At 44.8% G+C, this 17,500-nt stretch overlaps 2 protein-coding genes across 2 annotated transcripts in view; one reads left to right on the forward strand and one right to left on the reverse strand.

Annotated features, from left to right (window-relative positions):
• Window positions 1-17,500, reverse strand: part of mapk8ip2 (mitogen-activated protein kinase 8 interacting protein 2) — a 65,378-nt gene that overhangs the window by 20,741 nt on the left and 27,137 nt on the right.
• On the forward strand, window positions 5,869-10,279 carry LOC121723764 (gastricsin-like). Its single transcript, XM_042109850.1, has 9 exons — window positions 5,869-5,924; window positions 6,238-6,382; window positions 6,851-6,968; window positions 7,252-7,370; window positions 7,602-7,801; window positions 8,859-8,975; window positions 9,373-9,520; window positions 9,741-9,851; window positions 10,127-10,279. Exons 1-9 carry the CDS (start codon window positions 5,869-5,871, stop codon window positions 10,277-10,279), a joined length of 1,167 nt encoding a protein of 388 aa, XP_041965784.1.

A 17,500-nucleotide genomic window follows, 5' to 3' on the forward strand; every position in this document is an offset into this window, starting at 1 on the left:
AAGCTACAAGAGGGGCCTCTTTCTCTCCTCCTTTACCCTTTTATGCAACTCCACCACAGTTAATTTCATTTCATTATCTGGACCCATAATAGCCAGACAGGTACATTTGGTTTGCGAATTGGGGTCCAGTCCTTTGTAAAACATACCAATAGAACACAATAGAGTAGAATAGAATAGAATATAACAGAACAGAACAGAACATAATAGAGTAGAAGAGAAGAATAGAACAGAACAGAACAGAACCAAATAGAATAGAATAGAACATAATAGATAATAGATCTTCATACTTCATTTGCACGCATCACACACACACACACACACACACACACACACACACACACATACTGTTTATCATGCTGATTGATAGTGGTTTACTGTGATGCCATGTGAAAATGTATGTGTACTGAGTTATGGTTTTGATCTCAGGTTTAAGCAAATGAACAGTAGACTCATTGCCATACGTTAAACAAGGCTCGATAAACACCATGTGTTCCATCTGCGGGTGAAGACATATCAGTACCATATAATATGATACATAACCTCCCTCTCAAATCATTCTTGATGAATCCCTTGCTGCAATGCAATACAAAATGAATGAATGCCACGGCTGACATAATAGCACATCTGAGCTTAGATGCCACAGAAGCATAATCTTCCATTCTCCTGGCAAATGTACGATCACTGGACAACAAAATGGATTACATACGACTGGTGAGATCAACGAACCGGACAGTGAGTAACTGCTGTGTGCTCGTCTTCACTGAGACTTGGTTAAATGACAACATTCCGGACTCTGCTGTACAACTGGAGCAGCTAGCATGCTGTCGAGCAGACAGGGCCATTGTAAAGGGAGGAAAATCACGAGGAGGAGGAATCTGTGTTTACATCCGTGACGAATGGTGCCGGGACACTGTAGTAGTATGCAAACACTGCTCACCACTGGCGGAGTTTATAATCATAAAGTGCCGTCCTTTTTACCTGCCAAGGGAAATTACTGCAATTCTGCTAGTCGCAGTATACATCCCGCCTACCAACAATAACAGCGATAGGAACACGGCTCTTAGTGAACTTTACCAGGCTGTCCAACAAGAGGAGACAACATCCTGGACCTGGTCTACACTACACACAAAGGAGCATACAAAGCCACCCCCCTCCCCCTCATTGGACTTTCTGACCATATCACTGTTATGCTAATGCCTGCATACAGACAAAGAGTGAAAGCAAACAAACCGGTTCGCAAGCAGGTAAAAGTGTGGCCTGAGGGAGCCTCTGATGCTCTTCAAGACTGCTTTGACACAACAGACTGGGAAATGTTTAAGCAGGCAGCCACTTACAACAACCAGACAGACATAGAGGAGTATACAGACACTGTAACCTCTTACATCACCAAGTGCATTGATGATGTGACCCACACAAAAGACATCATCACTCGGGCTAACTGGAAGCCATGGCTGACAGGGGATGTCCTCAGGCTGCTGTGGGCCAGAGACAAAGCCTACAGAGCTGGGGATGAAGCTGGCATGAGAACAGCGAGAGCCAACCTGTCCCGTGGCATCAAGGAAACAAAAAAAGAAAATACACTCACAAGATAACCACCCACTTCAAAGACAGCAGGAACGCACAAAGCCTATGGCAGGGCATTCAGGCCATCACGGACTACAAGCCCGCGCCACAGAGCTGTGAGAGCAACATCCCTCTGCTCAACAATCTGAACGGCTTCTTTGCTCGCTTTGAAGCACAAAACAGCACTTGCCCACAGAAGACTCCTCTCCCTCCACACGAGCAGCCCCTGTGCCTCTCTGCCGACAGCGTGAAGAGGACACTTGCTGCTATCAACACCCGTAAGGCAGCAGGCCCAGACAACATCCTAGGTCGTGCGCTGAAGAACTGCGCTGAGGAGCTTAAGGATGTCTTCACAGACATCTTTAACACTTCCCTGAAGCAAGCCATCGTCCCATAGTGTTTCAAAGCTGCCACCATCATACCTGTGCCGAAGAAAACTGCTCCATTCTGCTTCAATAATTACCGCCCCGTGGCACTGACACCCATCATCATGAAGTGCTTTGAGCGGCTTGTCATGTCACACATCAAATCCATTCTCCCCCCCACCCTGGACCCCTTCCAGTTTGCATACCGAGCCAAACGGTCCACAGAGGATGCAATCTGCTCTGCCCTCCACCCAGCCCTCACCCACCTGGAAAAAAGAGACTCGTATGTGAGATTGCTGTTTATAGACTTCAGTTCTGCATTCAACACCATAATACCACAACTCATCTGCAAACTTGACAAACTTGGACTCAGTACCTACCTCTGCAACTGGCTACTGGACTTCCTCTGTCAGAGGCCTCAAGTAGTACGTGTTGGCAACAATATCTCAAGCAGCATCACACTGAGCACGGGGGCCCCCCAAGGCTGCGTGCTCAGGCCGCTGCTCTTCACCCTGCTGATACATGACTGCACTGCAACCTACAGCAATAACCACATAGTGAAATTTGCTGATGACACAACTCTGGTGGGTCTCATCACCAAGGGCGACGAGACTCAATACAGGTTGGAGGTCGACCTTCTGACCACGTGGTGCAGAGGTCACACCCAACACTGCCACTGACCATCGACGGTGCTGTAGTGGAGAGGGTGAGCAGCACTAAATTCCTGGGGGTGCACATAAGTGAAGACCTCTCCTGGACCACCAACACTGCATCACTGGCGAAGAAAGCTCAGCGCCGCCTGTACTTCCTGCGGAAACTCAGGCGAGCATGTGCTCCACCAGCCATCATGACCACATTCTACCGAGGCACCATTGAGAGCATCCTCTCCAGCTGTATCGCTGTGTGGGGCGGAAGCTGCACTGAATACAACAGGAAAGCCCTGCAGCGCATAGTGAACACAGCTGGAAGGATTATTGGTGCTTCACTCCCCTCCCTGAAGGACATTTACACCTCCCACCTCACCCGCAAGGCGACCACAATTGTGAGTGATGCAAGTCACCCCACTCACAATTTGTTTGACCTACTGCCCTCTGGGAAGAGATACAGAAGCCTGTGCTCCCGCACCACCAGACTCACCAACAGCTTCATACACCAGGCTGTTAAGATGCTGAACTCTCTCTCCCCTCTCCCCCCTCCACCCTCAGCTACATAACATCCTGGACTTTGGACCCACAATGGCTGCCTTGCACTACTCCACTTGCACTACTCCACTTGTACACTTGCACACTTTGCAACTTGTTGTTGTTGTCCTGTCTACTGGATGCACAATTGCACAATTTCAACCCAAATTTTGCTGCTCTTATTTCTTCATTGTATGTGCCTTCTTATTTTTACTTTTTATATTGTTTACTTGAATGTTATGTTTGTCTGTGGACCTAATTGGTAAAATATATCTTGTCTCCACCGTGGGATAGTGGAAAACGTAATTTCGATCTCTTTGTATGTCTTGACATGTGAAGAAATTGACAATAAAGCAAACTTTGACTTTGACTTTGACTTGATCTTGGGTGTGAAGCTGTTTTTCTGCTGTCTCTATCCTTTCATAAATCTTGCATTCACAAACTGCACAATACAAGCAGATATGAGTTGCATTACTGGATACAGCACCTTAAAATGACATACAAACATTGACTCTTTTTCCAACTTAAATAGTGTTTATCTGGATATCAGGAGTTAGAGCCACATTGGCCTTAATAAGATAAGATAAGGCTTTATTTATTTTCCATTTCTGACTTTGATTGGTCATGTTCTGCAGATACACAGCCATAGTAATGACCTTTGTGTCAGCGTTTAGTTAAGGCTATGGTCAATATACCAGATCTATTTCCAACAGGGAAACAATAAATAGATGTCCCACTCTTAAACAACAGTCAGAATAAGGTAAACAACAGTCAGATTAAGGTAAACAGGCTGAATACACATAAAAATGGAAAAATATCCATATCCATCCATACCTGTGTCTGGTATAGGATTGTGTTCTCTGCAGTGAGAAAAGATTGTTTTTTTATTTGATTATAAGTCCATTTAGGGGCAGCCATGGCCCACTGGAGGGTTGCCGGTTCGAGCCCCGACCAGTGGGCCACGGCTGAAGTGCCCTTGAGCAAGGCACCTAACCCCTCACTGCTCCCCGAGCGCCGCCATTGTAGCAGGCAGCTCACTGCGCCGGTATTAGTGTGTGCTTCACCTCACTGTGTGTTCACTGTGTGCTGTTTGTGTTTCACTAATTCACCGATTGGGTTAAATGCAGAGACCAAATTTCCCTCACGGGATCAAAAAAGTATATATACTTATACTTAAAAGCAATGCCTTCCATTTCACTTAAAAACATCTTCCTTAAGCACAAATGTTCTTCTTGATTGCAGAACCACATCCCATTATAATAAAACCCTCTTCAATATAAAACATGTATTATGGTACATTACTGATAATAAAACCCTCTCCATCTATAAAAAGCATTTAAGGAGGATTTGTCACAAATAATGAAAATAAGCTGAGCTGGCCAACACACACACACACAAAGAGTCAATACAAACATTGACTCTTTTTCCAACTTAAATAGTGTTTATCTGGATATCAGGAGTTAGAGCCACGTTGGCCTTAATAAGATAAGATAAGGCTTTATTTATTTTCCATTTCTGACTTTGATTGGTCATGTTCTGCAGATACACAGCCATAGTAATGACATTTGTGTCAGCGTTTAGTTAAGGCTATGGTCAATATACCAGATCTATTTCCGACAGGGAAACAATAAATAGATGTCCCACTCTTAAACAACAGTCAGAATAAGGTAAACAACAGTCAGATTAAGGTAAACAGGCTGAACACACATAAAAATGGAAAAATATCCATATCCATCCATACCTGTGTCTGGTATAGGATTGTGTTCTCTGCAGTGAGAAAAGATTGTTTTTTTTATTTGATTATAAGTCCATTTATAAAAGCAATGCCTTCCATTTCACTTAAAAACATCTTCCTTAAGCACAAATGTTCTTCTTGCTTGCAGAACCACATCCCATTATAATAAAACCCTCTTCAATATAAAACATGTATTATGGTACATTACTGATAATAAAACCCTCTCCATCTATGAAAAACATTTAAGGAGGATTTGTCACAAATAATGAAACAAAGCTGAGCTGGCCAAAACATTAGGCCGCATCCTGCATGGAGCGAACACACACACACACACACACACACACACACACACACACACACACACACACACACACACACACATACACACACACACACACACACACACACACACACACACACACACACACACACACACACACATACAATCAAACATGGGGCACCTGCATATGATTCAAAATGCGACGTTAGTTTTAGTGTGTGTGCTTTCATGAATGGAGTCCTACTGTCTTCCTCTGCTCAGAATAACAACAAAACAATAAATGATCACTGCTGCACATCCGCTCATAGTTATGCGCTCTCTCTCTCTTTGAGTAAGTGTCTCCACTTCTAATCACAAGTCAATCAAGTGTCTAATCACAAAGTCTGTGTTGAGTGTGTTGTCCAATCAAAGTGCCTTTGTTATCATTATACTTGCATGCATGTACTTTTCTCATCAACGCGAGCACGGACACACACACACACACACACACACACACACACACACACACACACACACACACACACTAAAACATACAGTAGGCAAAATCTCGTATCCTGCTGATATATATTATATAAATTGCTGTCTCAGGGGACAGAGAGAGAGAGGGAGGTCACAGAGACCCAGGTGTGTGTGTGTGTGTGTGTGTGTGTGTGTGTGAGTTGTAGGCCGCTGTGTTGGCTATATAAGAGCACCAGTCTCCTCCCAGGAGCTGCTGTGCTGTGGAGCAGAGAGAGAAGAGCCACCATGAAGAGTCTGATCATCGTTCTGGCTTTGGCCGTCATGTCTGAGGCCCTGCACAGGTATGTCTTTCTCTCTCACACACAAACACACACACACACACACACACACACAGGTGTCCCCCACTCTAGCCTTCATCTTACCCTATACACCACCACACCAATAGCTGTGTACAGGGTGTCTATATACAGTACACAACCTGGTGTATCACAGGTGGACTTCAGGTGTAGTTACTATTTTATTGCACCTGACGGATTTAGATTTAGCAAAATATAGAAGAGTCTTCAAAAGATTTCTAATACATTTGTGTATGTGCCTGTGTGTGCCTGTGTGTGTGTGTGTGTATGTGTGTGTGTGTGTGTGTGTGTTTCCCAGGGTGCCTCTGGTGAGGGTGAAGTCCATGAGGCAGAAGCTGATGGAGAGGGGAGTGAGGGTCCCCTACACTGACCCCGCCCTCAAGTACCAGCCCCCCGAGATCCTCGCCACCTCCACCATTGATCCCATGAGCAACTACATGGACGTAAGTATGTGTGTATGTGTGTGTGTGTGTGTGTGTGCCCCTAAATCTCCACCATTGACCTCATGAGCAACTACATGGACAAAAAAGAGTGTGTGTGTGTCTTTGTGTGTCGACCCCATGAGCAACTACATGGATGTAAGTGTGTGTGTGTGTGTGTGTGTGTGTGTGTGTGTGTGTGTGTGTTACTTACACTTGCTGTGCATCACCCAGAGCTGCTACACCTTTGTAAAGTGCTTTGGGCATCTAGATAAAGCGCCTGTATCAATGTGAAATGCTGTTACTGCACTGTGTATTGTACTATTGTGCTGGTATTGTATTGTTTGCATGCTTCATCAGAAGTGTAAACAAATGCATGAAATGACATTTGGTAAAATAAGCTTTGGTAAGTTTGCAGCGATGGCAGAGAAAGCATGTGGGTCCTGTGGGTGAGCCTGGCACTGACGCACTGATGCCACATTGTGCCTGTAGATGGAGTACTACGGTGCCATCTCCATCGGCACCCCTCCCCAGTCCTTCCAGGTGCTCTTCGATACCGGCTCCTCCAACCTGTGGGTGGACTCTGTGTACTGCAACACCCAGGCCTGCAGTAAGTCTCGCCCTCACAGGCCACCGTAGACAAAGGGTGCAGTTCCTCAGTGCTCCTCTCTGTCATGGAGCTCTCTCTCTCTCTCTCTCTCTCTCTCTCTCTCTCTCCTCTCTCTCTCTCTCTCTCTCTCTCTCTCTCTGTGTGTGTGTGTGCCCCTAATCTGGGCATATATGCACACCTGTACATAATGTGTGTATATGTGTTTGTGTGTGATTATTATTATTTTATTGTTTATTTATCACTATGTGTATGTGTGTGTGTGTGTGTGTGTGTGGATCTCCAGCCAGCCACACCCAGTTCAACCCCCAGCAGTCCTCCACCTGGTCCAGCTCTGGTCAGACCTTCTACCTGCCCTACGGAGCCGGTAGCCTGTCTGGTCAGTTCGGCTATGACACCGTCAACGTAAGCCCCTCATCCCTCTCTCTCACACACACACACACACACACACACACACACACACACACACACACACACACACTTAGGAGACAGGCTCACGTTAGACACTAGGCCAGTTGGGCCTGTAAAACACCTACTACTGTCAGCTTTGGCGCCCCCTGCTGGTTGCCCTTGAGTTTCTTCTCTGCTACCCCAGCAGCACCACCCTGACTTTGTGTGTCATCCCACCCCGTACAGCTCGCTGGCATTGTCATCACCAACCAGGAGGTGGGCATCAGCACCAACGAGCCCGGGCAGAACTTCGTAGTGGCAAACTTCGATGGCATCCTGGGCCTGGCCTACCCCGCCATCTCTGCAGGGCAGCAGACGCCCGTCATGGACACCATGATGCAGCAGGGGCTACTGCAAGCCAACATGTTCGCCTTCTACTTGTCCGGGTAACCTCACCTGTCCTCCCCTGGCATGCCTGGCACACCTGGCCTCCCCTGCCGCAGCCGCCACACCTGTCACACCTGGTGCTGTTCCATCAGGCCTGCAGTCAGGCTTGTTCCTGCTCCAACTTGCACCTTGTCATATCTGCCCTCCCCTGGCACAGCTCTGGCAAACATGGCACAACTGGTGCTGTTCCATTACCCCTGTGGTCCGGCTTGTACCTTGTCACACTTGCCCTCACCTACCCTTACCTGGCGCTACCCCCCACACCTGGTACAGTGGGTGCTATTCCATTACAGCGAACAGCTACAGTCACAGTGGCTCCTGTGACAATCCCCCACAGTCTGCTTTAGCAGTCACGCCAGCTACTACCACAACCACCTTGAACCACATCTGTTACTATAGCAACCACCTAGAACCACATCTACTACTATAGCAATCACTTAGAACCGCATATGTTACTATAGCAACCACCTAGAACCACATCTGTTACTATTACAACCACCTAGAACCACATCTGTTACTATAGCAACCACCTAGAACCACATCTGCTACTATAGCAATCACTTAGAACCGCATCTGTTCCTATAGCAACCACCTAGAACAACATCTGCTACGATAGCAGCAACACTTTTAGTCATTCCTTCCCGTTGCCACCACCTACAGTACAGTCACACCTGTTACTAAAGAAACCCCCTACTGTCATACCTGCTGCCATACCAGTGACCTGCAGCCCATTTCATCCTGACAGAATCCACAGTGCGTCATGAACATCTGAGGCCAGAATTATTCCTCTAAGGCAGTTTTAAAGTTACACCTGTGCTTCAACTCAGCAAGCTGCCAACATCCACACAATATATTTTCCCTTACCCTGCCGGAACAGCGGGAGTAGTTATAAATATCCAGGTGTATGTTTACTGATCACTAATTGGTGTGTGTGTGTGTGTGTTGACCAGTGAGTGTTGATTGGTGTTTGTTAACTGGTATGTTTCTGTTGTATACTGGTGTGTGATAACTGGTGTGTGTTAACCGGTGTGTGTTGTCATGTTTGTGGGGACATAGCGATCAGAGTGGGGGCAGCGAGGTGGCCTTTGGCGGAGTGGACCCCAACAAATACCAGGGCGATATCTACTGGACCCCCGTCACCTCTGAGAGCTACTGGCAGATCGGCATTGAGGAGTACGTGGAGCTCCTACCAGCGTCTTTTTAACTCACTACACTCTAAGAGCTTCTTCTATTTAGTAAACTGATGCAGCTTAGCAGAATGAATAATACAAGTATTTATAGGTATGTGTGTGTGTGTGTGTGTGTGTGTGTGTGTGTGTGTGTGTGTGTGTGTGTGTGTGTGTATGCATGTACAGTCTCTGTGTATTCTGTGTGTGTGTGGGTGTGTGGGTGTATGCATGTGTGTGTGTGTGTGTGTGTGTGTGTGTGTGTCCATGTGTGTGTGTGTGTGTGTGTGTGTGTGTGTCTGTCCGTGTGTGTGTGTGTGTCCATGTGTGTGTGTGTGTGTGTGTGTGTGTGTGTGTGTGTGTGTGCATGTGTGTGTGGACTTAATGATGTTCTTTCCCTCCAGATTCCAGGTGAACAATCAGGCCACTGATTGGTGTTCCCAGGGCTGCCAGGCCATCGTGGACACTGGCACGTCCATGCTGACTGCTCCCAGCCAGTTCATTAGCTACCTGATGCAGTCTTTCGGCGCTCAGCAGAACCAGAATGGACAGGTAGGCAGGAGCTAGCGTGCTAGCCTGTTAATGTTTACATGAGCACAGGTAGGTAAGAAAAGACTAACTAACTAGAGAGTCTCTGAGATCTGTAATCTTTCTCTCTCCTCCTCCGTTTCTCCCTCTCTCTCTTTCTCCCTTCTCTCTCTCTCTCTCTCTCTCTCTCTCTCTCTCTCTCTCTCTCTCTCTCTCTCTCCCTCTCTTGCTCCTTCTCTCATAGGCCACTGTTGACTGCAGCCAGGTGAACAGCTTGCCCACCCTGACCTTCACCATCAACGGAGTGGACTTCCCTCTGCCCCCCTCTGCCTACATCATCTCCGTAAGTCCGTCAGTCTCCCCCCGTCAGTCACACTGAAAGCAAACAGTCACCCCTGTCAGTCACACAAACTCAGATACTCCTCAAGGATGTGAGCCGATCTGACCTTAACAGACTTAAAAGACTTTGGTGCTGGTGTGTGGGGTAGAAATAGAAAACGGTGGAAACCTAAGAAATTAAACATTGGTGGCAGAGTGAAACCAGAATTGATAATGGGCGATTAGGGTTCTAAATAACCATTCTTACATTCTGTTGCTTTAATGTGTTCTCTGATTGTCTTCCTGAATCAGGGTGAAAATGGATGCAGCGTTGCCATCACCCCCACCTATCTGCCCTCTCAGAACGGACAGCCCCTGTGGATTCTGGGAGATGTGTTCCTCAGGGAGTACTACTCTGTGTACGACCGTACCAACAACCGTGTGGGATTCGCCACCGCCGTCTAAACTCAACCGCTCGACCTTCAGATTGGGAGAGAAAACCACAACACCCATCTTGTCTGACCCATCCCATAGTCCATCTCACATCTTAGTGTCCACCACTGTCTTTGTGGAAACGCGGTTGTCATGACAGTTACAGTTACAGTTCCCATGGCAGCAGAGTGTGGTATTTAGGGAGACTAGAGAGGCTTTGTGGAAGAACCTTATCTTCTCATTCCAAAATAAAGTTGCCGTGGTCTGTGCATTTTCGCTGTGTGTTGAAATTATACCATAGATGAATGTAGAAAGAAATGTAGAATTAGTCTATTCAATAAATGTTAAATTAAAAAAAATTAAAGTTTATTTCTGTATGTGTGTGTGTGTGTAGTGCATGTGTAAACTACTCCAAATACATGTGGTAGAGCTCTCTCTCTCTCTCTCTCTCTTTGAAAAAAACCCCCATCGTCATCATACAGTATAAGTAAGCCCTGAACAAATCTCTCATTCAACTGCTTTACTCAATCTTAAATCATCACAACACCTAAACAAAAACACAAAGAACACACTGAAGATGTAGGGGGAAGTATCCTCACAGGGTGACAGTGTCCTGCCAACCAACACTCATTCATTCAGTTAAATGAGCCAAATCTGAACAAGCTTAAATCTACACATTTAAATAATAAAAAAAACTTGTTTAAATCTATACTCTTGTGACTTTTCTATAACTATTGCAACTGCCCATGTGGCACTGAGCTGGAGTAGCGCTTAAAAAACATCAAAAAATTAGCAGAAAAAACTCCTCCGGTCGGAACATATTCATATGTTCTCTGAGAAAGCCTTCTGGAAACAGGCCAAGATTATCCTGCGGGTTCCCTACCCCCAATGCTACCCCCTGGGAATGAACAGTGTTTAACACAGACCCCCATGAACAACAAACTAAAGGAACGGGTAGTAACTAGTTCACCTTGGGTGCACTGTGTGGACCAAGGTGGATGCTGCACCTCGCCACATTCCGCTACGTGGACTTGGTTGCTTTTCGTTTGGTCCGTGTTCACTCTTTAATGGCTGACTGAGGGGTCATGTTGTTATGGAGCATCCTTGGGCTCCCAGTGCCCCAGTTTCTGCAGAGCTGCCCAGTTACTGGCCCTCTCCATGCTGGAGAACAGAGAAAAACAGACTACTTAACCTGACCCACATAATGGCGAGGGCAGGGGCGGACTCAGGGGAGCGGAGGAAGAAACTCAGATGAAATATCATTTGGTAAACGGTTCTCGGCGATCCCAGCTGTGCCTTGGGGATTAAAGAGAGACTCGGGAACCAGACGGACATTTCATATTTAGGAAATGGCCTTAATCAGTCATTTAGTCACTTAGGAGTGAATAGCTACATTTCATTTTTTCTGTTGCTCTCTGCAGAAACCTCTCAATGAAATTGAATTCGTCATGATATGAGCATTAGAGACTTGTTATGTTCTGTTATATTCGTCATGAGCATTAGAAAATCGTTGTGTTCTGTTATGTTTGTCATGAGTATTAGAGACTTGTTATGTTCTGTTATGTTCTCTCATGAGCATTAGAGACTTGTTATGTTCTGTTATGTTCTCTCATGAGCATTAGAGACTTGTTGTGTTCTGTTATGTTCTCTCATGAGTATTAGAGACTCGTTGCGTTCTGTTATGTTTGTCATGAGTATTAGAGACTTGTTGTGTTCTGTTATGTTCTCTCATGAATATTACAGACTTGTTATGTTCTGTTATGTTCTCTCATGAGCATTAGAGACTTGTTATGTTCTGTTATGTTCTCTCATGAGCATTAGAGACTTGTTATGTTCTGTTATGTTCTCTCATGAGCATTAGAGACTTGTTGTGTTCTGTTATGTTCTCTCATGTTATGTTCTGTTATGTTCTCTCATGAGTATTAGAGACTTGTTATGTTCTGTTATGTTCTCTCATGAGCATTAGAGACTCATGTTCTGTTATGTTCCTCATGAGCATTAGAGACTCGTGTTCTGTTATGTTCCCCATGAGCATTAGAGACTCGTGTTCTGTTATGTTCCTCATGAGCATTAGAGACTCATTGTGTTCTCTTATGTTCTGCCTCTTCACCGCCGACTGCATTTCAGTAAAAGATTCTAACGCCATAATCAAGTTGATGCAGATGACAACTCTTTGGTATCCCTGTGTGTGTGTGTGTGTGCATGTGTGTGTGTGTGTGTGTGTTTGTGTGTGTGAGTGTAAGCCCTAGCTCTGACAAACCTTTATCATCTACCCCTCTGGAATCTACATGGACGTCAGTGCCTACGTTACTTATGCCATATACTTACTACACCATACAGGTGAGCCTGGAAAGAAACTTCCAGAAAGCTTGACGACCCTTCCTAAACCCTGAGCCTAAGCCCTAACTCAGGGTTTCCCGCAGCACTTTGCAGTCAAGGCGGCCGCCTTGGCAAAACGAGCCTGCCGCCTTAACTACGTCGTCAAAAAAAAAAAAAAAAACGTGTTACTTTGTCCTGTTTTCTCCCTTTCATTCCAAACCGTGACCAACGCCAATCTCCCTTCTCCGCAGAATGCATTAAAAAATAAGAAGAAACGTGTCATTAATCGAAAAATAATTAGATTTTATAATCTTTACATATGTGATATGCCTCCGAATCAGAGCTAGTGAGTGGAGCTGAGCGGTGCAAATATCTCGCTCCTCGTTCTCAAGAATCAGTCAAATCGCGAACAGCCACAGCTCCGTTTAATTGTCAGGTGCGATGAAATGCGTTTATATTCCACTTTTTATGTCATAAACGTTGCAGGCCTATGGAAAGGTTTAGTTAGCCTGGCGGGCCATCCTATATCATTGAAATGTATAGTCTGGAATCGAGCCATTCACCTCGCTTAATCCAAGGGGCGGGCAGAGAATTGTCTTTCAAACTGCCTAGGCATGCAATAGGCCAGCGCTACGACCATATCCGTATCCGGTCGGCAAAACGGCAAATACATCCTTCTTCGAAAGGAATGACTTAAGTGCATTGTGTTGCTCAACTTTCAAAGAAAAGCACAAGTCCAACTCCTCCAAAGTTGATGCCAACGCCGATTCAAACAACCGCTCTTTGTTCGCCATTGCCACCTTCCTTGTTGTTCACCGTCGCAGGACTGTCGTTATCCTGTTAAGCCCGCCTTAAGACTCTCTAACAAAATAGAGCGCTGTGATTGAATAACATCCACGGTGTTAGCCAATAGAAATTCCTATGGTTTGCTACTAGACGTACAGGCTGAGCAAATTAATTTGCCGCCGCTAGGGTGCGTCTAGATTTCTAGGCTAAGGTTTAGTAGTAGGGTTGTCCAATGATTAAGTTGTTGCTTCAATTTGTGTTTTAATTTATGCGACGCACCGATGCTGGGTTCATCCGTTTGGCGCAAGTTTAAAATATTTAGCCGACTGCGTGATTTGTCATTTTCGTTCTTTTGGCAATTAATCCCGACTGATCCCTTTAGTTAATGTTGCCAAGCTTGTTCGTTGTTGCACTATCAGTGTTGCAGTCTTTTAAAATAAATGTTCTGAGTGAACTATATTGCCGTTGCTCTTAGTTCTTTGGGACCGGGGAGCTAAATTGACCTGACGCGAATTTGACTGGAGAAACGGCCGAGTAAACAGCCACCTGCTCTCAGCACAGTGTTAACTTGCACGTCTAATCGGACGCGCAAGACTGACAATAGACTGGCCTAGGCCCGTCCAGGCCCATCCGTGCCTACGCGTATGCTTTCTAAATTATTTAGCTAACTCCATCCCCATCAACGAACTTAGGCTATATGGCCAATATCTTTGAAATTTAACGGTCTTGGATTTATTAGTGGGCAGGCCTCAGACTCGTGGTGTGAGCGGTATGGGAGCGGAACAGAGCGGCCAGCCGGGCTCTAAATTAAAAAGCGTTCCGAGCTCAAATTCCATTCATATTACACAAAACTATAAAATGATCTAAACTTCATTCACTCTCGGTGTATAGATCAGGACAGACTTGCGGAACAGGCTGCAGGTCAACAGTCTGACAGCCTGCATGAAGATAAGCATTAATGGTCCAATAGTAAAACAGTGCAATTACCAAAGGGGCCATCTTTTTAAAGCCAAGGAGGATGGCTTGTAACAATGCTAGTTGTCAGCTCTGCCATAAGTAGTGACTGATCACATTTGCACATTCTTTTGCACTTGTTCTATAGTTTGTAATAGTCTTCGTTAAAATTGCACAAATTACACAAATATTTTGAAATATTTGTATACTGTTGTATAGTTTGTTTGGTGTTGTTACTTTGTTGGGCCCCAATGGCCTATTTGCCTGGGGTCCCTAGGATGGCCACTGTGTGTGTATCTGTGTGTTGGCTGTCCTCTTTAGCACCAAGATGGATGGCCAGTCAGCGTACAGGCCATGTGGTTCCCTGTGGGGGGGCAGACTGTACACTGGCACCGCCACCATTACTGCCCCTCAGGAATACCTCAGACAACCTCTGAGCCTCAACAGGGATAAACACACTGAGATTGAAGAGGTCAGCTAAAGCTAACGCCAGCGCTGGTGTATATTTTACAAAGGATCCATGGATTAGAGCTAGAGTCTCACTGGTTCTTACTACTGGTAATGCTAATATAAACAATCCATGTGAAATCAAGAAGGAGCAGTAGAAAGACAGTATGCTAAAGCAAACTCAGGCATGTTAGCTAATGCTATATAATCTGAAGCAGAATCTCATTGGGGTTACGAATGTTAGCAAACACTAATGATAACAAGATATTGGTAATTAGGTATAATAACCCTCTCCTCCATGAGTCTCTTCAAAAGCTCACTCACGTGAACAAATGAAAACGCAATACTCTCAGAGGAAAAGGGAAACCAGGGGGCTGTTTTAAGGACTTACAGAACTGAGGGGATATTGGTTCTCACTAAAACACTGTGCATGTACTGAGCTCCCTGTGGACCACGGCACCAGTGTTTGATCCAAAACCTGCCCCATAATGGTGACTAAGCGATTAGGAGCCCTTTTAAATTGCAACAGAAGTCTGACGTTATGTGCATAATTAGGCACTAGCGCACCCTCAGCTGCAGCGATCCAAACAAGCCTGTAATGAGCCCTGGACCCAGGCCAGAACTGAACTATACTGGATCCAGGCCAGAACCGAACTACACTGGACCTCAAGAAGATGTCATCCACAGATGGATACTACAGTTTGATATTTTCCCATGGGCATCCCACAGCTATGATATCTTGTATCAGCAATGTATCCTCTAGTCTTGTGAGAGGAATGCCTGCTCTTCATCCTTGGTGCTGCTCATGAATCTGTGAGAGCATGAGTGAACTCTGACTGTGACGTATGAGAAGACAAAGAGACGAAACAACAACATAATAATAATAATAATAATAATAATAATAATAATAAAAATAATAATAATAAGCTTTATTTGTATAGCACCTTTCATAGACAGAATGCAGCTCAAAGTGCTTTACATTTGAAGCATGTAACACAATAATAGTCAGTCAGTCATTAGCAATCACTTTTCTTCATTGCTAGGGGCCGTTTATGATCCACTCAGCAACATATCAAAAATATAGAAAATGACATGTCATAAGACTGGCAGCCTTAACCCTCTTACCCCCCACAAGCATGCCATATGGCAACTGTGACAAGGAAAAACTCCCATATTCCAGGAAGAAACCTTGAGCAGAACCTGACTTAATAGGGGGAGCCCATCTGCTTCTGGCTGGCTGCGCCCTCCAATAGCAGCAGATGTAGAATAATCTGAAAAAGTAGTCTACAGGATAAGATGAGTTAACTAAAAGCTTTCCTGTACAGGTATGTTTTCAGATCTTTTTTAAAAATATTTACTGAACTCGCCTGCTTGATGTACAGAGGCAGGGTGTTCCATAGTTTGGGGGCATAATGGATAAAAGCAGCTTCTCCACTTTGTTTGTGGAGCACTTTGGGTACGATTAAAAGATTAGAATTGGATGATCTAAGTTTCCTTTGTGGTTGATAAGATATTAAAAGCTCAGAGATATATGAAGGTGCTATGCCATTTAGAGCTTTGTAAGTAATTAACATAACCTTAAAATCAATTCTATAGGAAATAGGGAGCCAGTGCAGTTCAGCCAACACAGGGGTGATGTGTTCTCTCTTCTTAGTCTTAGTTAAAAGTCTAGCTGCAGAGTTCTGTATGAGTGCCAATTTCTTTAGATGTTTTTTGGGAAGACCAGTGAAATCTGCATTGCAGTAGTCTAACCTGCTAGTGATAAAGGCGTGAATTAGTTTTTCTGCATCTTGTTGAGTTAAAAAGGGAACTTGCACTTTGGCAATGTTTCTCAAGTGGAAATAGGCTGTCTGAGTAACTTTACTGATATGGGGCTTAAAACTTAACTCTGCATCTAAGATGACACCGAGGCTTGTTACTTTTGGTTTGACCTGGTGCGCCAAGTTCCCCAGATTACTAAGAACAATATCTCGCTTTAGTTTTGGTCCAACCAAAAGTACCTCTGTTTTGTCATCATTTAGTTTCAAAATGCTTTGCTCATCCACTGATTAATGGAGGTTAGGCATGCAGTGAGGGAGCAAAGGCCATCTGGGTTAGTTGGCTCCACAGAAATATACAATTGGGTATCATCTGCGTAGCTGTGGAAGTTTACATTATGCTGAATTATGACGTTTCCCAATGGAAGCATATATAGGGAAAATAGCAGGGGACCAAGGCAGCTCCCCTGGGCCACACCAAAAGGCAAGTCATGTTTTTCAGATACAAGATCTCCTAGACTGATATAAAAATCTCTGCCAGAAATGTAGGTTTGAAACCAGTTTAGAGCATTATCAGAGAGACCCACCCACTTCGCAAGGCGGTGAATTAGGATGCTTTGATCAATGGTGTCAAATGCCGCACTCAAATCCAGAAGAATAAGGTTTGAGACAGTAGCCAGTCTGAGATCATTGATTATTTTTACTAGAGCCGTTTCTGTGCTGTGATTTGATCTAAAACCTGATTGGAATTTTTCAAGGATACTGTTTTCGTTGAGGAAGGTATTTAACTGATTACAAACAACTTTTTCAAGTACTTTGCTCAGGAACGGTAGATTTGATATAGGCCTGTAGTTGCTCAGATTGGTATGGTCAAGATTTGACTTTTTAAGTAAAGGTTTCACAACAGCGGTTTTAAAAGCAGTTGGAAATATACCTGTTTCTAATGAGGTATTTATTACCTTGAGAATAAAGGGAACTAAGCTATCATATA

The sequence above is a fragment of the Alosa sapidissima genome, chromosome 11 (genome assembly GCF_018492685.1).
Source record: "Alosa sapidissima isolate fAloSap1 chromosome 11, fAloSap1.pri, whole genome shotgun sequence".
Lineage (NCBI taxonomy): Eukaryota > Metazoa > Chordata > Actinopteri > Clupeiformes > Clupeidae > Alosa > Alosa sapidissima.

Bases quoted from the DNA above. Each gene is read 5' to 3' on its own strand.
- LOC121723764 (XM_042109850.1), top strand. From the start codon at position 5,869: ATGAAGAGTCTGATCATCGTTCTGGCTTTGGCCGTCATGTCTGAGGCC. The intron at 7,371-7,601 runs GTAAGCCCCTCA...CACCCCGTACAG, and splicing joins TCGGCTATGACACCGTCAAC to CTCGCTGGCATTGTCATCAC. The intron at 9,852-10,126 runs GTCTCCCCCCGT...TTCCTGAATCAG, and splicing joins TCATCTCCGTAAGTCCGTCA to GGTGAAAATGGATGCAGCGT.